General features: G+C 38.0%; 2 protein-coding genes across 3 annotated transcripts in view; both read left to right on the top strand.

Annotated features, from left to right (window-relative positions):
* Positions 1-19,760, top strand: part of CYB5R4 (cytochrome b5 reductase 4) — a 77,735-nt gene extending 57,975 nt beyond the window's left edge. For both annotated transcript variants that reach the window (XM_077903216.1, XM_077903217.1), the window contains exons 12-16: positions 1,248-1,397; positions 4,176-4,326; positions 4,637-4,723; positions 14,020-14,184; positions 19,233-19,760. In XM_077903216.1, coding sequence (XP_077759342.1) covers positions 1,248-1,397; positions 4,176-4,326; positions 4,637-4,723; positions 14,020-14,184; positions 19,233-19,287 — 608 coding nt within the window. In that variant the 3' untranslated portion in view covers positions 19,288-19,760. The remainder of the gene's footprint in view (positions 1-1,247; positions 1,398-4,175; positions 4,327-4,636; positions 4,724-14,019; positions 14,185-19,232) is intronic.
* A 2,386-nt stretch (positions 19,761-22,146) lies between these two features.
* The window catches only part of MRAP2 (melanocortin 2 receptor accessory protein 2), a 121,565-nt gene continuing 118,257 nt past the window's right edge, over positions 22,147-25,454 (top strand). The window contains exon 1 of the mRNA XM_077903191.1: positions 22,147-22,230. The gene's annotated coding sequence lies outside the window, so the exon portion shown is untranslated. The remainder of the gene's footprint in view (positions 22,231-25,454) is intronic.

Raw genomic sequence — 25,454 nt, 5'->3', positions numbered from 1 at the left:
AGAGAAGCTGCCACTGTCAGAGAAAGAGAGTTCCATCAGCATTGTAATGTGTTCCTCAGGAAACTGTAAAGGAAAGAGGTGAGGGAGTTCCCAAGTGTTTCTTTGGGGAGACAACTACCGGCAACACATAAACTATATCTTAGTAACCGTGTCAGATTGTGTCATTTTCAGAATGAGTAGGTGATCATAAATGATTTCCTTACATATGCCACTGGAATAAGAAGCTCTATGAAGATATTCTTGACTGAATTTTCCCCCTCATTCTCATCCTAAAGTTACTTTATGTACTTGTTTTAAATACCCTTCTTCACCACATCTACCATTTTCTTGGTCTTTCAAAGCTGCAGAAGGTCACATTCTCACATCAGTCAGGCCAGCTGACTGCCAGCCAGAACTTGGTAGGTGCAGCATGTTACCATGACACTAGGGAGCTCCTCTCTACATCACCACCTCTGCCAGGCTGTCATTCAATCCCTGGCATCCTCCCTAGTGCAGTTATTGTTGATGACTTATCATTTACAGGTAGATGAATTATGTATATATCACAGAGCCACATATAAAATGTTGGTCTTTCCAGTGTGTGGTGACTCCTCTTTCTTTGGAATTTGGCTAGCTAAAATATAACATCAATTCTTATTAAATTTATCCTGTTTTCTTAATATTATATTCTTAGAAGTAGTCAGACTAACATATTTTCCTTCAGTTGCCAAAGTAACGTATCACATATCAGAATGTTAAAACAATTCAAAATGTGTAAAGTAAAAAGTGAAATTCTTCCCCTTCTCAACCCAAATGATCCCAGTGACCATCAGTAACCATTGTTAAAAATTTGTTGAATAATTAGTTATTATGTAAATACCTTCTTACATCTCTGTGTAAACTTTGGTTCCTTTTTTTTTTCTGTAGGCCCATTATAAAGTTTATGTTCCAATAAAACAGATGGTTGTCTAAATTTATTACCATAAATCTCTATCATCTTATGCCACACTTAATAAAAATACATTGTTTATATGATGGGTAAAGTATTGATTTGTGTAAATTATTTGAGCACACATAGGCTTGTGTGTGTATGTATATATATCCACACACATATACACTATATATAGAAAATATAGTTAGAATTATATACACATTAAAAATACTGTTTTAAATATGTACTGCTGGCATCATAAAATTAGAATGTTTCATCTTTATTGAGAGCTGTTTAAATTTTTAGAATTGAATTTCTTTGTCATGACTTTTTCTAGGTACTGAAATAGTGAAGCCATATACACCTGTATCAGATTTCTTACTCTCAGAGCTCAAGGAACCAGTTCTCAACAATAAATACATCTACTTTTTGATCAAAATCTATGCTGCTGGACTCTTCACACCAGAGCTTGATCATCTTCAGATTGGTTGGTATTCTTTATAAACCTCATTTGTGTTCTAGATTGAATCCCATGTTATACTGTCCTCTAGTTATGTACACGTGAGAGTCTATCAAATAATTAAACTCAACATGTCTACTACCAAAGTCATATTCTCTTTGTCCCACCCAACCTATCCTCACTACCACATTCCTCATCTTTATTATTTATAGCCTCACTGTTCATCCTTGGCTCAGTCTGCAGGCCTGAGTCATCTCTGACTCCATCTTCTCCCTCCCGGTCCAGTCAGCCACTAAGTTCTAGTGAGTCTGCCGCCCAGTGACTTTTTTCTTTTTTTTCTATCCCTTCTGCCACCCTGTCAGATCAAGCCTTCATCATTTCTTTCATGACCGCTGTTCTCTCGCAGTTGCCTCTAACAATGTCTTTCTCTTTTTTGTTTATCTGCATTTCCAACTGCCCTGGGGATACATTTAATCATGTTGTTCTGCAGCTTTGAAATTTCTGATGGGCATCCATCACTTAACTCATTAAGTCCTCTGCATGGCCTACACAGACTTTCATGATTGTTCCAGCTTCCTCTCTCGCAGTAACTACTAGTATAAATATAGAGTGCTTGTGCTGCTCAGAGTCCCACAAATTTGCCATCCTCATGCATAGGTACGTGCAGGCGCCTCACGTAGGACGCCCATCACCCCTTTCTCTACCTTTCTCTACCTGTCAAGGAGCCTTTTTTTTAAAGACCCAAACAAAATGTCAGTCCCTTATGAAGCCTCCCTTCTACTGAGCCCCTCAGGAGAACATTTTGTTCATAGCTCCAGGATAAGAATAAATAACATTCCTTCTTTACAGACTGTAACTTTGAGGTTGAGGATAAAGACCATCTTAACTTATCTTTGTAGTTCCTGTACCTAGCATGGCACTTGGCACATAATAGGCTCTCAATAAATGTGCTCTGGAAGAATAAAAAGACTATAATGAAATTTACTAAGATTTCAAGACCCCTATTCTTATTTCTGACCCTTTTTCTGTATCTTCAACTTTTCACTGCCTTCTGTTTCACAGTAAAAGTGCTTTTCCTATTTCTAACACAGCATTCACAGTAACATCCAGGTACCGGTGAAGTAGATCACTAAAATTTGAAAATAAAGAAAGTTTGTTGATTTCTGAAAGTTAAGCCAGTCTATACATAATGGATATGTTTAGTCCTCTTTGGTTACATAAATCAAAATACTGAATATAAATGTGAACCTAAAGAATCTTGAAATGCCTGCAAATCTAGTGAGGGTGAGAGGTTCATCCTGTGGTAGACTGACATGATTGTAATATAGCATGCGGACACTAAACTGATGTTCTCATAACCTATTGATAGAGATAGTGTGAAGAGCAGGGTGGAGAATTAGCCTAGAGCTTGGAAAAGGAAAGCCCAAAGGACTAGATGAGTGTTTTTTCAGCTTCATCCTGGGGAGCTAGACGTAGTACAAATATTTGTGTCACTTAGAGGATGACATACCAGCATGGTAGTGATAACTCATGAAGCCTCATCATGGCCTAAATGAGCTACCCTATGAAATTATCCGCTTCTTTGTTTCAATTCCATGTTCATTGAGCAACTGTTATATGACTGTTTTGGACTTCCAAATGTTCTGATACTGGGAATGGGATGCCCTGGATGGGGTGTGTAATGTTCAGGTCACGAGGTGAGGGTTGCCTTCTGTAAATCAGTTGCCATTCTGGCAGGTGTATTTTATCTTGTGAACTGGATTAAAATCAGGTACCTTGCCTGAGTCTAATCAGTTTTCTGACATTCGAAGGACTGGACTGCTGACAAAAGTTATCAAGTTAACATCATTCTTTGAGGCATCTTTAGTAAACAATCAGCTGACTTTTTCCTGAAGATATTCTGATCTTATGGTCCTTTTGAACAGGGAGCATCTGTTCCTTTCTAATACTTAATTCATCAGTTACTAAAAGATTCTTACTATCCTGCTTACTATAGACAAGAAGGAAAATATTATGAGCATTAAAAATAATAAAGCAAAGTATTTGAAATTGTTTTTAAAATGTTTAACTGCATTTTTTATTTTTAAAATTACATCGACAATTTCTGAAATGTCCTAAAGGCAGTTCTCTCATATGAGTGATACATAGTGATTATATCAAATGCACTGCAGAAAAAATGTTTCTCAAATATTCTTATTCTAGATAGAATGCTCTAAGTACAGTTTCTGGTCTTTGTTTTTATAGGCATTAAATTCAGAACAGCTGTTCTTTTAATCAGTAGGTCTTTTCAAAGATTTGATGAAGGTGATGTTAGCACATTTACTAACATAAGACTTTAGAATACATTTTTATTTCCATTTTCTCTCTTATTTTTGTTGCTGAGGCTAAGAATCAATATGAAAGTAGTGAGTGTATATTCTCCACCTTGTACTGTGCTAGACAGGTATACATGGACTCTGCTTTTGAGGTGCTTATAATTTAGTTTAGCGATCAATCCTTTACTGATAATTTATACTTAAATACTTGTCAGTAGTTTGTAAATTAGAGGCTCCAGGTGGTTTGGGAAAATGATGATGGGAAATGAGTGTAATGAAACCTCATTATTAATTTGGTTAGAATGATATAATCTGAACATACTTGGGGGCTTAATGATTATTCCCAAAACTCCTTATACATCTAAAAAACTAAGGTGTAGTCTGAACGTTATGCATTCACCCTGTTACTCATCAGTGTTCTAAATTCAACTAGCTTAACCTCAGTTTCCCTGATTTTTTTTTCTGATTTAGTTTATATTTCATTGTTTAGGAGATTTTGTTTCCGTAAGCAATCCTGAGGGCAATTTTAAAATATCCCAGTTCCAAGAATTAGAAGATCTCTTTTTATTGGCAGCTGGAACAGGCTTCACACCAATGGTTAAAATACTGAATTATGCTTTGACTAACATACCCAGTCTCAGGTATGTAATTTTATCTTTAATTACTGTCCTTTGTGAAGCTGTTAGCTTAGTATAAGGTATTCTAAATTAATTAAATACTCAGTGGACCTTAATAGACATATTCTCATTCCCTCATTTATCATTTCTTACCCTACGTCCTCCAGTCCTAGCTGTCTTATTAACTTGATTCTTTTATTTTTGATATTTTTTGTTACTTAATTGGCGCTAAGAAGCATTTCATGCCCGTTTATGTTTAGACTCTTCCATTCATGCATATTTTAAATGTAATCGAAATAGTTCTTTTTGAGTTGTTGTTGTTTTTTCTTTTAAGGAAAGTGAAGCTGATGTTCTTCAATAAAACAGAGGATGATATAATTTGGAGAAGCCAGTTGGAGAAATTAGCATTTAAAGATAAAAGGTATCAAACTGGTAATAGCTCTGTATTTAAATATTTAAAAATGTATAGTCAGTCTAGGCCTTATCTCCTCTGATTGGAGTTTTTAATTGGCCAGGAAGCTCCTTCAAAGACAAAATAAACTAATCAATAATTCTTTCAATGTAAATAATGTTAAGACCCCTCCCCCAAAGAAATCTTGTTTGATAAGATTAATATGACATCATATATGTATTAATAAAATATATACTGAGTTTTACATTTGTGTGACCTGTACTAAGTTGGGTTTCATTGAAAATGATCTGGCATAGATAATTTGATAATTCAAGATTTTCTAGTTATAGCGGGTACAAATCAAATAAATTTGATGAGATGGACAAAGCAAAAAATATTTTTCTTTACTACGGAATTTCTTAGGGCCTTTCATGTGCTAATGTCCATTGTGACTTTTCAAGATGGGGGGATTCTTTATACATGGTTAAGATTTTCTTCATTTTTGTTTATTTACATTAACACTTAATGGCTGTGGTCCTCAGTGCACACTTTGGGAAATGGTGGGATAGGCAATGGAAGAAAGTTTGAGTCAGGCTGAACTGTGGTAGAAATAGAAAGCACGGAAATCTGTTTCATTGCAAAAAGCCCCAGTACAGTCAGCTGAAATAAGATGATTGAAATGGGCATATGCCTCATGTCCCGTAAACAGATTTAAAAGCAGTAAGAAATTTTGAAGGAACTTTTTAGAAGAGTGAATGGGACTAGCTGTCATACTTTCCAAAGGTTTCTAAAGCTATTTTTAAGAGATTCTGGACTTCATAAGTACTTCACACAAAATATCTGAGGTAAATATGTAGAGGATCATATAGTATAGATAAAACTCTACGCCTTTTGAAAGTTGGAATTAAAGACATCAGAAACACAGCTGTTCTGGGGCTCCCTTTTCTTGTGAATACTTTGGAAGTGTCCTATCTAAGGCAATGCTTGGCCACCACTGGCTTTTCCTTCCTCTAGCCCTCCTCCTCTTTTACTCTTCATAAATAACATTCACAAGTTAAGGATGACCTGAACTTATTTATCCTTGAGGTATTTAGTCTTCTTACATACTTAAACCATAAACCTAAGAGTATTTTCTATATCTAGGTAGCTATATGGCAGTTCAAAGCATGGTTTAAAGAAATACAAATTCCTGGGTTTACAAGTGTGTTTTTCACTATTTTCAAAGTGGAAAATTAGAAGCAGCATGAATCAAAAAGCTTGAAGCCCTACATTCTAGTTTTCATTCTACTCTTCACCAGCTTGAAACTTATTCAAAAATTACTTAGCTCTTTGGGCCCATCTCTTTATCTTCAAAATAAAATAATGATGCCTTTCCTACTTATTTCATAAGGCTAATGCGAGAATTAGAGAAAATTGTATAACTACTCTGAAAACTGGGAAGCCCTGCTTCAGATAATTGAACTGTGGTTTAGAAGAACTCTATGTACATGAGTTTCATATCTGTATAACCTGTATGAGCTCCCATTTTCTAAACAAACATTTAAAATAATTAAAACAACATAGCTGGGCTTTTTGACTTGAGGTGTTTTTTTTTTTTAATATTTCTGGCAGTGTTTTGATAAAGTTATATTTTAAGATAGTTCCCTTATATAAGAAGATCCATTTACTATGATTTTAATGAACAGACATTGTACTTGTAGTCTTTCAGTAGGAGTTAAACTTGATTTAAGAAGTATTTGGTATAAAGAAATGTGTTGACAGCCTCTGAACATAACACTTGTTTTGTTTTGGTCTCTAGTAACCTGGGTTGGTGGATCTTGTAGGCTAGAATGTTGAGGATGAACAGTCAAGGAGAAAGACCTCTTTTCTTTCACATGTGGATGACTGGCTCTAATAGCTCTCACCAGATGAGGCCTACTCTCCACCTTGCAGAAAGAAGTGATGTGTTGTGACTTCTGGCCTGCCTTTATCTCCCCCTTTTCTGCGCCCTCTCTTTCTCTTCTTGCTCTGCTGTGGGCTCCTGTGTGTGCACTCCTCTCTCTCTCTCTCTCTCTCTCTCTCTCTCTCTCCCCTCCCTCTCTCTCTCCCTCCCTCTGCCTCCTCACTAACCCCCTCCTTCCTCTTCCCAGAGACATAGCTGTCCTTGCTTGAAGCACTCTGTTGGCACTGACTTCTAGCATATAATTTATACTCCCTGGAGACTCCTGTCAGGCCCTCACTGGAAAACAAAAAGGCTGGCTATGCTTGTAGAGATGGCTTTGCCATGTTTATCAGGAATGTTCTTGTATTCTGAGGTTTTATGAGAAGCCTGGCTTCAGGGCTTATTGGTGGGTTTTGTAGCACTATTGATTGATTATTGAGTCCCACACAGAAAAGGAAAGTGAAAGTCTAGATTTAACCTAAGGTTGTTTTAGTTGGTCGCATCTGTATTTCAGTTAGCATTTTAGGCCTCAATTTTTCCATTTGTGGAATAGGGATATCCATACCTACGTCATAGAATTGTTTGGGCATGGGAGCCAGTGAGATAGTAGGTACCTAGCCAGAATTAGCATATTTGTAACATTCATTTATTCATTAAAGACATGTGAAAAAAAAAAAAAAAAGACGTGAGCTTTTACCCTGTGCCCATATAATACAGGCATACTGTGTGGGCTTATTTTCTCATGCAATCCAAGGAATGTACCTCTTTATTTACCTACATGGCTAAACTTAATAGAATTGTAACACAGGTATATCATAAGTACTTTTTTTGGATATTTCTGTTTCAGTCAAGTTTCCAGTAAGCATAAAATTTGAACAGAAAACTGCTTACTTGATTCTTATCCAAATATGTTATTACACTTGACTCTTAACTCCAGTTAGGTAAGACTCCATTCACAACATTTCAAATCTAGCAAAATCCCACACATTTATTTTCCTTAAAAACATTGAGAGAAAACAGAAGGCAAACATGTATGGTAGTAGATGTAGCTAATTACTATGTAAACTAGAATGCAAATTGGATTTTACTCATCTTTCTCTTGACTACTGCACAGTGTTATGCATGAGGTCCCATCTCAGCAGAATTCCCTAGCTCTGTGAGTTTCTCAGCTTTTGCAGACTGATTTTTGAGGGGTGGGATAGCTTGACAATGAGATTGACTTCTGGGCAATATTTCGTAATATATAAATATAACCAGCGTTTTCTTTCCCCTTCAGAGCAGTCATTTTTAGAGAAAATAACCTTCTTTTAGTAAAGCTACCTCTGGCTCTAACACACAAACACGGATGCTCTTTTTTTTTTTTAATTTTTATTTATTTATGATAGTCACAGAGAGAGACAGAGAGAGAGAGAGGCAGAGACATAGGCAGAGGGAGAAGCAGGCTCCATGCAGGGAGCCCAACGTGGGATTCGATCCCGGGTCTCCAGGATTGCGCCCTGGGCCAAAGGCAGGCGCTAAACTGCTGTGCCACCCAGGGATCCCAACACGCATGCTCTTATGCATACTCATCTTTTTTGTTTCATATTTTTTAAATAATGTAGTCATACTAACTATACATTTTATAACTACATTTTCTACTTAGTGTATTACACCTATTCTGTGTATAGAATACTTTAAACCAGTGGTTCTCAATCTGGAGTAATTTTTGTCTGTGACGTCAACTCTTCACCCTAATCCCCATGACTTCACAGGCATTTATGTCTGAAAACATTTTTTTATCACCACAACTGAGGGCATCTGGGTGGTAGAGGCCAGGAATGCTGCTAACATCCTACAGTACACAGGACAGCCTTTCGCAACAAAGAAATATCCATCCCCAAATGCCAGTAGTGCTAGTTGGGAAAACCTGCACTATACTATGAGTTTTCATAGCTACATTATATTCAGTCATGTAAGCATACCATGACGTATTTAGCCAATCCCCCGCTGGTGGGCATAGTGATTAGAAGTTGTTCTGTACCTCTCTGTGCATGGTAAAAATTCAGCAGAAGAATCATAAGGTCAAAGAATACCAAGGCCATTGGTAACATTTTGACAAATAGCCTCTAGAAAGTACCCAGCACAGAATATTATACCCTACACATTTAATATGTTGGGTCATTATTTTTCCTTTAGAAAGGATGAGGTTAACATTTAGGGCAAAAGGGAAAGAGGGAAAGGAATCCCAAGCGGCAAAGAAGTGGGCCACAATGGACAGGGGATTGTGTACCCTGTTATGTGCACCAATGGATCACGTGCACCACTTCAGGTATTTGTGTGCTCACTATTTGCAAAATGTGCTTAATGTTGGGAAAGAGTGAGTAAGGATACCCTCATGGTGGAGAAGTTCTGAAGGTCAGCAGTAACTGTGAAGTCTGTGCGTTGAGATGAACAAATCCTGTTAGGTCTAGGAAGAGGAAAGAGTGTTTTTGTGAGTGCGGGGTTGGCAAAGCTTCAGGGAAGAAGGGGTTTTTGAACTGGGCTTTGGGAAGCAATTAGCATTTCTGTGAACAGGAAAAGTAATTTGGGTAATAGGAATTTAGGAGCAAAAAGCCATGAGGGCTAAGGGCGCCTGGATGGCTCAGTCAGTTAAGCATCTGCCTCCAGCTCAGGTTATGATCCTGGGGTCCTGGGATGGAACCCTGCTTCATCATCATTGTTTACAGTCCCCTGTTTAGCGGGGACTATGCTTTTTTTTTCTCTCCCTCTGCCCTTCCCCCTGGGTTGTGCTCACTCGCCCTATCTCTCAAATGAATAAATAAAAATCTTTTAAAAAAACATGAGGACCAGTATGTTGAGTGATTTACCAAAAGAGCACAGTCCAATTTTGTTGAACTCTATACAGAGCCTAATGGAGAAAAATGTGAAATAATTTTGCAAAAAACAAAACCATTGATTATATCTATATTAGAAGGAATCTTAGTGGTTGGTGATCACTTCTAATCATCTTTTAGATCACTATCAGCCAAAGAAACAGAATAGGTTAAAATCAGGGAATGAGAGACCTTAAGTGTAATTCATATATTAAATAAGTATCTATGAAGTGGATATGGGAAGCTCCAAGAACATGGGAAGCTCATCTCCCTTTATTACCAACAGGCTCTCTAGGTAATGACTGGCTATGTTTCTGTACTCTGGTGTCCGCATTAGGACTAGCAGTGTTTCAGTCCAATTGAGATAGCAAAAGCTGATGACCTCAGAGGCACAAGTAAATTGAAAATGTGCCCAAACCCCTTTCTCTTTCTCTAGCCTATGCTGTGCTCAGGATATGGGCCCCTAACATGGAGCCTGAAACACTCTGTTCCTCCCAGATGTTCCTCATTTGGGGTTTCTTGAAATGTATTTTTTGAAATATTAATGGAATCCCCTCTAAAGGGCTCTGTGAATGAATAAGTTTGAGAAACAATGTGTACCATATCACCTCTTTGAAGGTTTGCTGTGAAATTAGCATGTTCAAGGTTCTGAGAAATTTTGAAATCTATTTATAACTTTTCTTAACCCAGTAGTCCCAAATTCATTTGATAGGTTAGCTTTTTCTTGTGGATTACCACTAATATCTGGAAGACTAATAGTGTTCCATCAGATTTATTTTGATATACGTTTACATAATATGTATATTTTATGAAATTTTAGCCCCTAGCTATTTATTTTGTGAGCTATTTTCCTGTGAGCATATAGCAAGTCTTCCTGCTGTTTCTAGCTTTTTTCTTTTTCTTTTTATTGTTTTTCATTTTGATTCCAGTATAGTTAACCTACTGTGTTGTATTAGTTTCAGATGTACAATATAGTGATTCACCAATTGTGTACATTACTCAGTGCTCAACGTGATAAGTGTACTCTTAATCCCCACCACCCTACCCATTTCCCCTCTGGTAACCATCCATTTGTTCTCTGTAGTTAAGACAAACTTCTTGGTTCATCTCTCTTTCTCCTCTTTTTTTCTTTCCTCATTTGTTTTGTTTCTTAAATTCCATGTATGAGTGAAATCATATGGTATTATTCAGCCATAAAAAAGAATGAAATTTTGCCACTTGCAACAACATGGATGGATCTAGAGGGTATAATGGTAGGCAAAATAAGTCACTTAGAGAAAGACAAATACTATATCATCTAGTATTTTTCTTTATTTTTTAAATTTATTTTTATTTATTATTATTATTTTTTTTTTAGTATTTTTCTTTATCTATAGAAATCTAGGCCCCAAATACCCTGAAATACTTTTCTCTAGGCAGTGCCAAATCACAGAGGCTTTGTAAACAATAAGTTGTAAGATGGGATTGGGGTTTTTAGGAGAACTAATATAGCAATGATGTGTCAGATAGATTAGGGTTCGTGGTATTAGAGCAGTCTTTTACTTATACAAGAGGTCTAAGGGCTTGATGTGTAGTTGTGGCAGTAAATATAGGAAGGTAGGGGACGTGTCTAAGAAATGTGAAGGAAGTAGTTTTTGGAAGCAGATTGGCTGGAGGGGAGGGAATGGGTTGTTGGATGACTTCAGGCTCTGCATAGGATTGAGACTGAATAAATATATTTATATTTCAAGATTTTTCATCTCAGATCATTATCAGTCTCCTCTAAAATAATTTTTTCCACAAGCTTATTTACTTCCATTGACATTTAGACAATACAGGCATTCCCCAGAAGCAGATCTTTTTTTCTCACTCTCTTTTTATGTCGATTTCACTTTATGGATTATCTAAATTTGTTTTCAGGTAACATTTTCAAGACTTCTGGTCCTTTCCTGCATTTTGAAATCATAGGGCAGAAAGGAATTTTAGGACATTTACCCTTATGCCTCAAAGCTCTAATTATTTCAGATACTAAGTTGGTCTTCTTTCAGAATAATCCAGAAGAGAGGATTCCATAGTAACCATCTATATCTTGATATGGTAAGAAGGAATCCTTTTTTAAAAGTATTCTTGAGTCTTAACTTGGTATTGTTCCTATTCCAGTTTAAGCTCTTTTAGTTCCTGTAAAGGGGTTCCTGTAAAGCAGCACATCAGCCTCTTTACAATACACATAAAAATTGCATTCAGGTGACTGTTCACGTTTTCCATTGAGTGCCCAAAAGTTATGGCCAGGGGACCAGGCAGTGTGTGAACAAATATGAAATGCATAAGACGTTCACACTGTTTATGTTAGGATCACAGTTATTTACTACCCGTTAATAGATGTCTGCAGAAAGTTTGCCAATGACTAGGTTTGTTTTTTTTTCTCTTAAACATCTCGGTATAAAGGAAAATTACGATTTTTTTTTCAGATGAGAGGGATACCAGTATTGGTTTATATTTCTTAGTAGTTTTATTCCAGTGACAGACTTGTTGGAAATAGAGCCAGAGAAGATACATTTTTATGTTTAGTTTAACAAGACAGTTGCTGTCTTTTATCTAGTTGTCTCTTTGTAATTGGAAATGTCTTAAGATAGTAGTTCTGCAGCTGCTTTTGGGTCTCCTTTGATAATCCAATGAAAGGTCTTCCCAGAAAAATGTACTTACGAATTCATGTAGATTTTTTAATGTGATTTCATAGATGCCAACATGACTTTGTTCTTTTTTAGTTTTGGCCAGTATGCCTTCTTTGTAAATACATTTCTTTAGTCATTCATCAAGCATTTTTGCACACTTACCTCAAGCCAAGCCTGGATACAGTACTAAATAAAGCAGACAAGGATTCTGCCCTCTTGGAGCAGTAGACAAATATGACATTCTGGAATTAGCTAAAGTTATCCAAAACTATCTTCATTTTAAATGCTAGCAAGGAAAAAATCAGTGAAAGTATTTGGGGAAATTGTTTTATATAGAGTAGATTGTATTGCTGCTAAAACTACATGGGAGCCTCAAAGGTAAGAAATAGAACATAACTCTGTAGGGCTTTTAAATATAAAATCAGAATTTCTATAGAGATTATATGGCTCTTCCACCTTGTTCTAAATGGACAAATAAGCCCGAGAGGCTGGGGTCTGGGTGAGAGCTAGGACTGGTTCTCTCACCCCTGGCAGGCACTCTGAGTTGGTATGTGCTGCTTTGTGCTCATCAGTTTCGGGGAACTTCATCTCAGCTGCAGCACAGCAATGTGAGGGCAGCAGCACCAGCCACATCTTGTTTCTGTTATTTGGCTCCCCAGGCCCCTTCACAAGAGAAAATGTTTATTTCTGCTCTTTCTTAAGATTGACATGAATGGATGATTAATTTCTGCTAGTCTTGAGAAAATACCTCAGTTATTCCCCGGAAAAATGTAGAAAATATTTTGATCTGATGCTATAAAAAAATGGTAAGAATTAATTGTGTTTGCTACATTGGAGAAAGTTTGTAATTTACTATGATCCTTTACCAGCAGTTCACTTAACATGACAGAAATCTGGGAAAAATTTGCCTGTAGTTACATTGTGAGATTTAGTTTGATGTTCTTCTTTCTCATCTTAATTCTTACTTTTTCTTTCATACGTTTCATTTCTTAGTATTTGAGTGCCTCCTGTGGGTTGGCCACTAGGGATGTAGTGACAGCCACAGCAAACATGGCCCTTGCTCTCATGGGGCTTATGATCTAGCAGGGAAGGCAGACGTCAGTAGAATAATCGTCATGATGACCACATATTTACAAGCTGAAGAAAAGGGAAAGGAAGACATTTCTCCAACCCATATATCAGAGGACTGATGGGCCTGCAGTGCTTCCCCCTGTGGAAATGATGCTTGAGCTGAGAACCGAAGAGTAGGGCATGATAGAAACATTATAGGAAGAACAAGGATGGGCAGCATCTGAAGACTGAGACAACTAGACACCTAGTTAGGAGCTAGGACTTGGTGAGGTTGTCCATATGGGAGGTGAGGCAGAGAAAGATCCTGAAGATAAATCCCAGGCTCCTGGCCTTTGCAACCAAGTTCCATGGTGCCATTCACAAGGAGAACATCAAGTGTAGGGTAGGGAGATCACAAGTTGAGGTTGAAGTGAGTGAGACAGCAATAGTAAGTAGTCAAATTGGCTCTCTGGGGTCTGGAACTCCTTGGAGAAGCTCAGGTCGGAGATTAAAATGCACATGTCTTTGGTAATTGCTCTGAACTGTGATTTATACAAGCAGATTATTAATAGAAATGTGGAGTTCTCTGAGATCCCTTGGAACTCAGTAAATAATGCCAGATTACTCTTCTTATCTGTAGCAAAAGCTGATCCTTAGTAAATATGGAGTTACCTATATGGTTTTGTTAAATTTTTGCTTACAATCTCTTCTGGTGCTTTTCTAGCCAGTGTATCAATCTTCAGGTATTAAATTGTTCTCAAAGGGAACAAAAGAAAACATTTTCATGAACTTGAAACATACTAATAATATGTTTAAAATAATAGACTTTTAAAAAATGTTTCTTTTCTTTAGATTCCAGGTTGAATTTGTTCTCTCAGCACCTACTTCTGAGTGGAATGGCAAGCAGGGACACATTTCACCAGGTCTTCTTTCTGAATTTCTGAAAAGAAGTTTAGACAGATCCAAAGTCCTCATCTGCATCTGTGGCCCAACACCATTCACAGAACAAGGAATAAGGTGAGTAGCAATGTGTTAGGGAAAAGAAAACCCAACACTGTGAAATGAAAATCTTCCATGAAAAGCAATAGCCTTAGCTATCTGTTCTTCCCATTCATACAAACTTACACTGTAATAGTCTGGTACAGCCTAAGAAGATAGTAAAGTTTTTAACTTTCATGCAGGTGAGAGGTTGGAGGCCAGGATTATGCATGGGGTTAGATGTGAATGATGATCTCTGCTAATGACCGGCAGTGTGGATACAGATTCATGGGTTTGGTGCCACAGTCTTATGTGGGACATTGGATTCTTTTCTTCCACTTTTCTTCCACCAAAGCTTTCTAACATATGGTAATTAATAAGCATTGTTCATCTCACTGTAGCTTTCGACTTTTCTTCATTCTCTGCAATTAGACAAAAGCTAGTAAATTCCAGCAGTTGAAAGCCAGATGGCAAGACAGAAGGAGAGACTAGGACATAAATAAGCAAAGACTAGGAGTTGACTATGGATAATGAAATATCAGTGGTAGTGTTCGTCTTATTTAAAATTCATCTTGCTCTGATTTAAATCTAAAGTGAAACTTTAAAATATTTTGTTAAATGTCGCTGTGATTGGGTGGCTAGGTGATTTTAAAATACAACTGCCTTAAATGCCCTGTTCATCCTTATTTGATACATGACTGAACCTAACATTTTCTCATTTTCTGGATAGTTTTCTCTCCTGCCTTTTTTTTTTTTTTTTTTTGCTATTTTGTTTTTTAATTGAATTAATTTAGAAAAAGATTGACCTCAATAGATAAAGACATTGAGAAGTGTTTCTCTCCATGTTGTATTTAAAAAGTATTTTAATTAAATTTAAGTGTGTTTCTGGATTTTAATACCTTCAGAAAAATACTCTTTTGTTTAAGTACTCTCAACTTAAATTTTAAAAAATATTATGATTTAAACTTTTAATCTTTCAAAGCTAAAACATAACTATTAAAATGATAGTGAAGACTAACAGTGTGGTTTGAAGTAAAATAATTTTTAAAAAAGAAAAAAGCTAAAAGATACATTCTTCTATTTTACTGGCACTGCCATTTTAGATGTATCTTAATGCTTCCTTTATAGATCGCAGCATAATAATCCTTTTACATGATGGGAATCTTGTAGTCTTCAGCATTGAAAGAGACTGTCTTTAAGGCTACTTAGCACAGTTACCTGAGTGAGGATGAATCCCTGGTCCAGCCTCCTAAAGAAATGGGTTGTTTTCTCCTGTGAATGGTGGGCTGTTTGTGGGCTCTTCATTCTCATTCTCATTCCATTCTCATTCTCATTCCAAGGCTTAGCACACTTCCTTGCACACCGGAGCCTCTGTGTGTGGAACTGAATAGAAGGTCACATTTTAATATTGACTGTAATCTCTACAGCTTTAGTTTCTCAGCTTTACCTTAGCACTAATCTTTCTGTCCTGCATTAATTGCCTTGCCTAGAATTACTCAGGAGTATTACTTTTTTTTTTTTTTTAAAGATTTTATTTATTTATTCATGATAGTCACAGAGAGAGAGAGAGAGAGGCAGAGACACAGGCAGAGGGAGAAGCAGGCTCCATGCACCGGGAGCCCGATGTGGGATTCGATCCCGGGTCTCCAGGATCGCGCCCTGGGCCAAAGGCAGGCGCCAAACCGCTGCGCCACCCAGGGATCCCACTCAGGAGTATTACTGATCATTATATAGGGATGTCTGCTTTTGCTCACCTTCGAACATGCTACATGGAGTTGCCTTGTGAGATTTAGCCTGATTCACAGCATTCTTCATTTTATTGCTCTTTCCTTGATTGTGTTTTGTAGATGTTGCTTTTTTATTTTTTTATATTTTTTACATATTGAAGGTTGGTGGCAACCTTGCATTGTGCAAGTCCATATTTTCCCAATGGCATTTTCTCACTTTGTGTCTCGGTTTGGTAATTCTCACACTATTTCACACTTCTTCATTATTGTTATGATGATCTGTGATCAGCGACTACAACTTGGTGAGAGCTTAGATGGTGGTTAGCATTTTTTTAGCCATCAAATGTTTTTTAATTAAAGTATATACATTTTTTATACGTAATGCTATTGCACAATTACTGAACTAGAGTATAGTGTAAATATAACTTTTATATCCACTGGAAAACAAAAAATTCATTTGACTTGCCCTGTTGTAATATTTTATTGCAGTGGTGTGGAACCGAATCCACATCATCTCTAAAGAGTGCCTATACTTGCAATTCATAGCATCTGCCCTTGTGACACCTAATTTAGGACTCTTGTTTCTTTGATTTTTTTTTTTGCCTTGACCATCTTAATGGATGTTGTGTATCTCTTACTTGGCAGTTACATGGGTCTCTTAATATGTCACAGTTTTTGCTATCCTGAAAAGTGACTCTGTGATGCCCACTCCTTAAGGCCCTCCAAGGTTAATCTCATGTTAATCTCATGTCTGCTGCATATATATAAACATTTCAAACATATTCTCCATATTTGGTGAAATTTTGTTAAATTTATATGATATGGTAACAGAGAAGGACTCCGAAATGGATTTTATTTTAATACAGATAAAGAGCAAGATAATTATTTGTGTAGTAAAGGTGCTTTCATCTACTAAATACCCACTTGTTTATTACAGAGATCAATAAAACAGTCTCTGCTTTTGAAGCTGACACTGTCTAGTGGTGGAAACAGATGCATACACTGATAACTAAAATATGACTCAGAATATCATAAGCACTCTTATGAAAAGTAAAAGAAAAGTGTCATGAAAATTCAGGAAGAGGCAATTTACTTTGACCTTGGGCTGTGTATTGGGAGAGAGAGGAGCTGCATGGTCAGGAAGACCTGTTCTTTATTTATTTTTATTTAATTTTTTTAAAATATTTTTATTTATTTATTCATGAGAGACACACAGAGAGAGAGAGAGAGAGAGGGAGAGCGCAGCAGAGACACAGGCAGAGGGAGAAGCAGGCTCCATGCAGGGAGCCTGATGTGGGACTCGATCCCGGGACTCTGGGATCACGACCTGGGCCAAAGGTGGCGCTAAACCACTGAGCCAACCAGGCTGCCCAAGACCTGTTCTTTGAATGATGGCAAAAACATTGCCAGTCTGAGGCAGAGAAGGGCAGGGTAGGCAGAGGACCAAATAAACACATGGAGGATGCAAGTATTCAAAAATCTAGACTAGCGTGGTCAAAATGAAGCCACTCGCCAGTGAGGGGCAGCACGTATGGCTGGAAAGGTAGGATGAATCCAGGCAGCGAGAGGTGTGACAGCTACACCAGGTTGGCCCTCTGACTCCTGTACCATACTGGTACTTTGAATATGTATGTATGTGTAGAAGCTTCTAATTTGAGTTTGAATCCCAATTCTACCACTTAAGAGTCATCTTGCAATCACTAATTAGGCATCCTAGAGCCGGTTAACCTTTCTAATAAGCTTTAGTGCACTCACCTGTACAAGGGAATAAAAAATAATACTTAGGCATGTGAAGTGCTTAGTACAGTGACTATATACAGTAAGTACTAAATAAATGTTTTTATTTTCACCATTTTTTATGAAGTATAATTAATGTACACTGTTGTTAGTTTCACGCATATAATATACATTATATGATATAATAATTCAGCATTTCTATACATTACCTAGTGCTCATCACAATAAGTGCACTTGTGACCCCTTTCATCTGTTTCACCCATCCCCCCACCTACCTCCCCTCTGGCAACCACCCTTTTGTTCTCTGTATTCAAAGGTCTATTTTTTCTCTTTTTTTGTTTGTTCATTTTGTTTCTTAAACTCCACATGAGTGAAAATCATATGGAATTTACCTTTCTCTGTTTTCAGCAGCATTTTAAACAGAGGTACTTCTAAGATTTCAGTCTCAGTGTTTTCCAAATTGAATTATACTTAAGAGTATTTCTGCTTGTCTTGTTCAGTTTGGGAGAATGAAAATAGAATGCTAAGGGGATCAGTTCCTTACTTTGAAAACTGATGAATAAAGGGGGGGAAAACCAGGCATTTATTCTGTCTTGTATGAGTTGTACCACTGGGTAACCGCATATAGCAGAAGTTTGTTTTTCTCTGTAGAATTCCTGAGCTGAAAAATGAAGAAAGAATTATAGTAGTATCACAACTTCAGTTACTAATGAACTAATGGAAATGTATGTAGACCAGCAGTGGTTGTTAGCATCCAGAAAGAGAGGCAGTCAAGTATTATGTGCCTCCTGGCAGAAGAATACCACCAATGAAGTAGTCTTGTCAAAAAAGAATCAAACCTGTATTTGAAAGCCTCTGGATCCAATTATTAAACTGTGGGGAAAAAGAGGACTAGGAACATTAAAAAAAAAAAAAAAAAAGAGGACAGAGGAACATAAAAGAGGGCATGGGGACATATTATTAAAGTATACCACAAAGATGCAGCAAAATGAAGACTCTGGGATTCTCAGCACTTAAAAATATGGTTTTGTCAACAAAGAAATTGCAGGACAGAGAGAAAGAGAGAACGGATATTCTAGATCAAAAGATACCTAAAAGACATCACCCAATCACAATGAGTAGACTTTAAATTGGCATTAAACTGACTTTAAAATTATGGTGTTTAGGGACACCTGGGTGGCTCAGGGGTCGAGTGTCTGCCTTTGGCTCAGGGCATGATCCCGGAGTCCTGGGATCCAGTCCCACGTGGGGCTCTCTCCATGGAGCCTGCTTCTCCCCCCTCTGCCTGTGTCTCTGCCTCTCTCTCTCTCTCTCTCTCTCTTTCTCTGTGTCTCTCATGAATAAATAAATGGAATCTTTAAAAAAAATAATTATGGTATTTATTAGACAATTGAAAATTTGAACACTGACTAGATACTTGATCTTAAGAAATGATGTTAGTTTTTTTAGAAGTGATAATTTCTTTTTTTTAAAGAAATATTTTTTTTGTTTGTTTGTTTGTTTTAAGAAAGTACATACTAAGCAGGGAAAATGGAAAAGCACTATGGTTATAATGGTAAACTTTGGTCTTACCTCTTTTAAACATTTTCCCAAAGGATCACGTACTTTGTATTTGTTTTTCAGGTTGCTGCAGGATCTGAACTTTTCCAAAGATGAGATCCATAGTTTTACAGCATAATGAAGAGCTGTCATTGTCCTTTACTCAACTGTTTTTGTCTAAATTTGTGATTATTTAGGATTTTTTAAGAGAACATTTTTGTACATACCAACTAAAAGGTCAGCTAGAATCCAGGTTTCCGTTTCTTCAATGAAATCAACTATTCCTTCAGTATAGATGACTTGTTGACTTTATTTTGTACCATAACTTATTTTACTACTGATCTTTGACCTGGAATCAATCATGGCAACAAGTCTATACAGGAGTCTTTTGTGATGAGTCACAAACTTCCTTACCATTTAAAGTGTATCACTGTTCTACAGTAAGCTCTTGTGTTTTATGACATGATAAAGTAAATGATCATTTTGATCACGTTTCTATGCCGTACAATGTCTTATTAGCAATACAGATTAAATTTTACATTGCACTGTTAACTCAGGAAATGATCATTTATGTCCTTGTATTACTATTAAAACATGGAATGTTATAACTTATTAAGTGATCCAAACATTTTGTGTGTGTGTGTGTGTGTGTGTATGGCAGTGATACAGAGTAGAATAAAAGTACTCAGGTACTTTTTAATTCTTGTGGTAGAAATGTGTTTAAATGCAACAATATCCGTCTAAAGGGAATTAAAAGGCAACAATATAAGATCCTGGAGACATTTCACATATACGGTTTTGATTAGACATTAGATGCGTCAGAGAGTTTGAGAGAAACTTAACAACTATTTTGATTCTTAGCCAAAATTAGAGGTGTCAGGAAAGATCACAAAAGTGTGGCATCTGGTCCCAAGACCTAAAATGATCATTTATGCTTTAGAATGAGTTAAATTTTAATTCTTTTTTAGCCTTTCTAGAGGAACACTGTGTCCTAAATGCCACCTTCCCTGGCTGGCTGCTTTCCCCACAGCTGGCAGTTCAGCAGGAAGCCCGGTGTGCAGGCAATTTATTGTCTGCCCCTGCTGCTTAGAGGCAGCCTTCAAATACTTTCACAGATTGGAATTTAGCAAAGGGTATCAAGAAAAGTCACAGTGAGCATTTCATGAGGAAGCTCTTGAATGTTTAGGTGGCTACTGCAGGAGCTTAGATTTTTCCATCTTACCCAATACAGCAGCACTGTTTTCAGAGAAATAAAGGGAGTGGGAGAAGTCTCCAAATTCCCTGAAAACGATGTTGGAAATAGCTAAAATCTTCACTGAATGATGTACTCAAGAGGAACACACTATTAATATTCCTGAGATGACACTCCCGGTTTATGAAGCTGCACGTGTGCAGGTGCCTGGGGGACTCATTTCCTGTGCCTCCAGCTTTTGCAGCCATTTCTATCCACATCGACATTCACTGGGCCCAGCAGGATCCAGCTGCCCTGACTGGCAGTGCTCCCTGGAGGCAAATAGGAACATTCTCTACCTTCTCCACCCCACGCCCCGCCCCACCCCAACACCTATTTTTTCTTCTCTAAGAGAGATCATGAACTCTTTAGGGCATACCTTTTTTTTTAGTTTATTTGTAAATATACCAATTAATTCCACCTCAGCCAACAGTTTTCTCATCTTTTCTAACCTCATTTCTCTCCAGTCCTTTTCTAGTTACCTCAAGCGCACAAAATCCTGTTTGTCACTCTTTATATGTATCTCTTCCTCATTCCTCTTGTTGTATTTTATTTTATTTTTTTTTTCTCTTGTATTTTAAAGCAAAAGGAAATCCATAAGCATCTTCTGGACCTATACGTTAATTATTCCCAAATTGGAGTCTCTAATTGAGAATCACCGAGCTTCACCTTTCAATATCCAGGCACCTCCTGGTGCCACATGGATGTTCCATAGCCTCCCATCTTCAACTCCCACTGTAGGCATCTCTCCCCAAGTCCCCTTCTCCTCTTGCATTCTTGGATTCACTGGGACCTACCTTCTGCTTCTCCGGCCCTTCCAGAACCATTCAGTATGGATGTCTCCCTCTCCAACCTGACTTCCACACACTAGCTCACTCTCCCCTGTCATTCCTCAACTGGAGTAGGACAGTATCCTGGTTAGAGTCTTGATCTCACTGAAATCCATTCTCCACTCTTGAGTCTTCCAGAAAGCCCTGGAGAGAAAATGCCCTACATAAAGCTTCAGTCTCCCTTTGTAGACAGCCATATTATACTGAGGGGCATAGATTGTAACTTTTGTTTTTTTTTTTGTAACTTTTTTTGATCAAAGAACTCCAAGACGCCTACACCACATGTTTGCAATGAGGAAAGGGGATTATATTCAAAGTCACTTTTGCTTAAGAATTGTTTGCTTGCTTGCTTCTTAAAAAAAAAAAAAAAGTTTTTTCGTTTTCTATTGCTGCCAGAACAAATTAACACAAACTTAGTGGCTTATAACAACACCCATTTATTATTTCACGGTTTTATGGGTGAGAAGAAGTCTGAGCATAAGGAGCCTCTGCTGGGCCTCTGCTGAAGGCCTCACCAGGCTGAAATTAGCTCATCCACTGAGTTGTGCTCTTCCCTGGAGGCTCTGGAAAAGACTGTGTTTCTAGGCGTGTTGAGGTTGTTGGCGAATTCAGTTCCTTGCAGTTGTGGGATGGAGTTCCCTGTTTTCTTGCTAGCTGTCAGCTAGGGGCTAGTCTTTGCTTGTAAAAGCTGCCCACGTTCCTCTCATGCTGTCTATGTGGTTCCTCTAGCACTGGCCGGTTCAGTCCCTCCCAGGCTCCCAATGTCACCCAGTTTTCCTCCTGCTACATCTTTTGCCCCAGCTGGAGAAGCTCACTGCTTTTAAGGGCCCACGTGATTCCATTGGGCCCACCCACATAACCCAGAGTAACCTCCCAATTGTAAAATCCGATGCTTGCTGCTGCAAAATCTCTTGCCATTTAATGTAACATATTCAAAGTTTGCAAGTGTTAGGCTGTTGCATTCAGTGAGAAACATCCCGCCTTCTACAGTCTACAAAGAACAGAGAGAAACTTGTCCAAGGTAAGATCATTGTGTTCTTTGAGGATGTTGCTGTGGCCTCTTACTTTTTACCTTAATGTGATAGAATGTGAGAAGAGTATAGGGTGCTCTCGTACCCCAGAATGCTCAGCTTCACTGTGCTGACAAAGGCTCTGCTCCCTCCATGATCCATCACCTCTGCCATACAAACTTGGCCTGTTTGGGGCTATATCGATGATGAACCAGATGAGCCAGACTCTGGTCTATAATATCTAAAATTCTGGCTAGTAACAAGAAGGAAACGCAAACCTTAACCATTCCCAATTTCTTGGTTTCTTTCTGCTTTGCTCTTACCGGTGAATCTTTTCACCCTGGGCTGCCGGTTTGGCAGACCTCAAATCAATGGCAGAGCGATCTAAAATGCAAAAATGGGTTTTCTCTTCTGTCACCCAGTCACCACTCGTGGTGTGGAGGCTCTACATGGGATGCAACACACCAAGATTGGGATCCTACCGGTGAGGCAGTGGCTCCATACCAGGCAAGCCAAGAGGGCACGTTAAGCTGATTCCTCCCCCCTCCCCCAAGCACTCAGCTCTCAGAATGGGGTGTCACTTGGAAAAGCTTGCTGTTCCCCAGAACAGTCCCTGTCCTCAGAACATTCATGTCCAAATCTTTCTGTGCATGTATTTTTAAATTTCTCTTGGATGAATAACTAGAAGTTCAATTACTGGGTCATATGGTAACTATATATTTAATTAAAAAAAAACTATTTTAGGGATACGTGGGGTGGCTCAGTCAGTTAAGCATCCAAATCTTGATTTCGGCTCAGGTCCTGATCTTGGGGTCCTGGGACAGAGCCCCGCTCAGTGGGGAGTCTGCTTGTCTCCCTCTACCTCTGCCCCTCCCTCTGCTTACATGCCCTCAAAAAAGTAAATCTTTACCAAAATACCACCTTGTTTTCTGTATATATTTCTATGCCTAATGTAGAGACAAATATTTACTAGTTGGATTATTGTGCTTTTGAATATACTGTTTCACACTTTGAAGAAAATGCCAGGATTTTTTTGCCCCAAAAGTATTTGTGCCATTTTACATACAGTGTTGTGTGTGACTTTGTTTATCCTGCATCCTCACCAACTTTGAATTATTAGTCTTTTAAATTTTAGTGTATGGTATCTAAAAAAACACATGCTATCTTATTGTGTGTTTTTTTTTTTAAGATTTTATTTATTTATTCATGAGAGACACAGTGAGAGAGAGAGAGGCAGAGACACAAGCAGAGGGAGAAGCAGGCTTCATGCAGGGACCCCGACGTGGGATTCAATCCTGGGACTACCGGATGATGCCCTGAGCTGAAGGCAGACAATCACTGAGCCACGCGGGCATCCCTCTTATTGTGGTTTTAACAATACACATCTGTCTGATGTTTGGTAATATTAAACATATCATCATGTGCTTATTGGCCATCGGTATATTGTCTTTCATTAGGATGTCCATTTAAATCGGCCCATTTAAAAAAATTTTTGTTTCTATTGGTGTTCAATTTACCAACATACAGAATAACCCCCAGTGCCCGTCACCCAAACACTCCCACCCCCCGCCCTCCTCCCCTTCTACCACCCCTAGTTCATTTCCCAGAGTTAGGAGTCTTTACGTTATATCTCCCTTTCTGATATTTCCCACACATTTCTTCTCCCTTCCCTTATATTTCACTATAATTTATATTAGTGAATATAAATGTGGGGAATATTTATATTCCCCACATGAATGAGAACATATAATGTTTGTCCTTCTCCGACTGACTTACTTCACTCAGCATAATACCCTCCAGTTCCATCCACGTTGAAGCAAATGGTGGGTATTTGTCATTTCTAATGGCTGAGTGATATTCCATTGTATACATAGACCACATCTTCTTTATCCCTTCATCTTTCGTTGGACACCGAGGCTCCTTCCACAGTTTGGCTATTGTGGCCATTGCTGCTATAAACATCGGGGTGCAGGTGTCCCGGCGTTTCATTGCATCTGTATCTTTGGGGTAAATCCCCAGCAGTGCAATTGCTGGGTCGTAGGGCAGATCTATTTTTAACTCTTTGAGGAACCTCCACATAGTTTTCCAGAGTGGCTGCACCAGTTCACATTCCCACCAACAGTGCAAGAGGGTTCCCTTTTCTCCGCATCCTCTCCAACATTTGTTGTTTCCTGCCTTGTTAATTTGCCCCATTCTCACTGGTGTGAGGTGGTATCTCATTGTGGTTTTGATTTGTATTTCCCTGATGGCAAGTGATGCAGAGCATTTTCTCATATGCATGTTGGCCATGTCTATGTCTTCCTCTGTGAGATTTCTGATCATGTCTTTTGCCCATTTCATGATTGGATTGTTTCTTTGGTGTTGAGTATAATAAGTTCTTTATAGATCTTGGAAACTAGCCCTTTATCTGATGTGTCATTTGCAAATATCTTCTCCCATTCTGTAGGTTGTCTTTGAGTTTTGTTGACTGTATCCTTTGCTGTGCAAAAGCTTCTTATCTTGATGAAGTCCCAATAGTTCATTTTTGCTTTTGTTTCTTTTGCCTTCGTGGATGTATCTTGCAAGAAGTTACTTTGCCGAGTTCAAAAAGGGTGTTGCCTGTGTTCTCCTCTAGGATTTTGATGGAATCTTGTCTCACATTTAGATCTTTCATCCATTTTGAGTTTATCTTTGTGTATGGTGAAAGAGAATGGTCTAGTTTCATTCTTCTGCATGTGGATGTCCAATTTTCCCAGCACCATTTATTGAAGAGACTATCTTTCTTCCAATGGATAGTCTTTCCTCCTTTATCGAATATTAGTTGACCATAAAGTTCAGGGTCCACTTCTGGGTTCTCTATTCTGTTCCATTGATCTATGTGTCTGTTTTTGTGCCAGTACCACACTGTCTTGATGACCACAGCTTTGTAGGACAACCTGAAATCTGGCATTGTGATGCCCCCAGATATGGTTTTCTTTTTTAAAATTCCCCTGGCTATTCGGGGTCTTTTCTGATTCCACACAAATCTTAAAATAATTTGTTCTAACTCTGAAGAAAGTCCATGGTATTTTGATAGGGATTGCATTAAACGTGTATATTGCCCTGGGTAACATTGACATTTTCACAATATTAATTCTGCCAATCCATGAGCATGGAATATTTTTCCATCTCTTTGTGTCTTCCTCAATTTCTTTCAGAAGTGTTCTATAGTTTTGAGGGTATAGATCCTTTACATCTTTGGTTAGGTTTATTCTTA

Source organism: Canis aureus, chromosome 7, assembly GCF_053574225.1.
Source record: "Canis aureus isolate CA01 chromosome 7, VMU_Caureus_v.1.0, whole genome shotgun sequence".
NCBI lineage: Eukaryota > Metazoa > Chordata > Mammalia > Carnivora > Canidae > Canis > Canis aureus.
The sequence above is the reverse complement of the archived record's forward strand: the minus strand, read 5'-3'. Positions and strand labels throughout refer to the sequence as shown.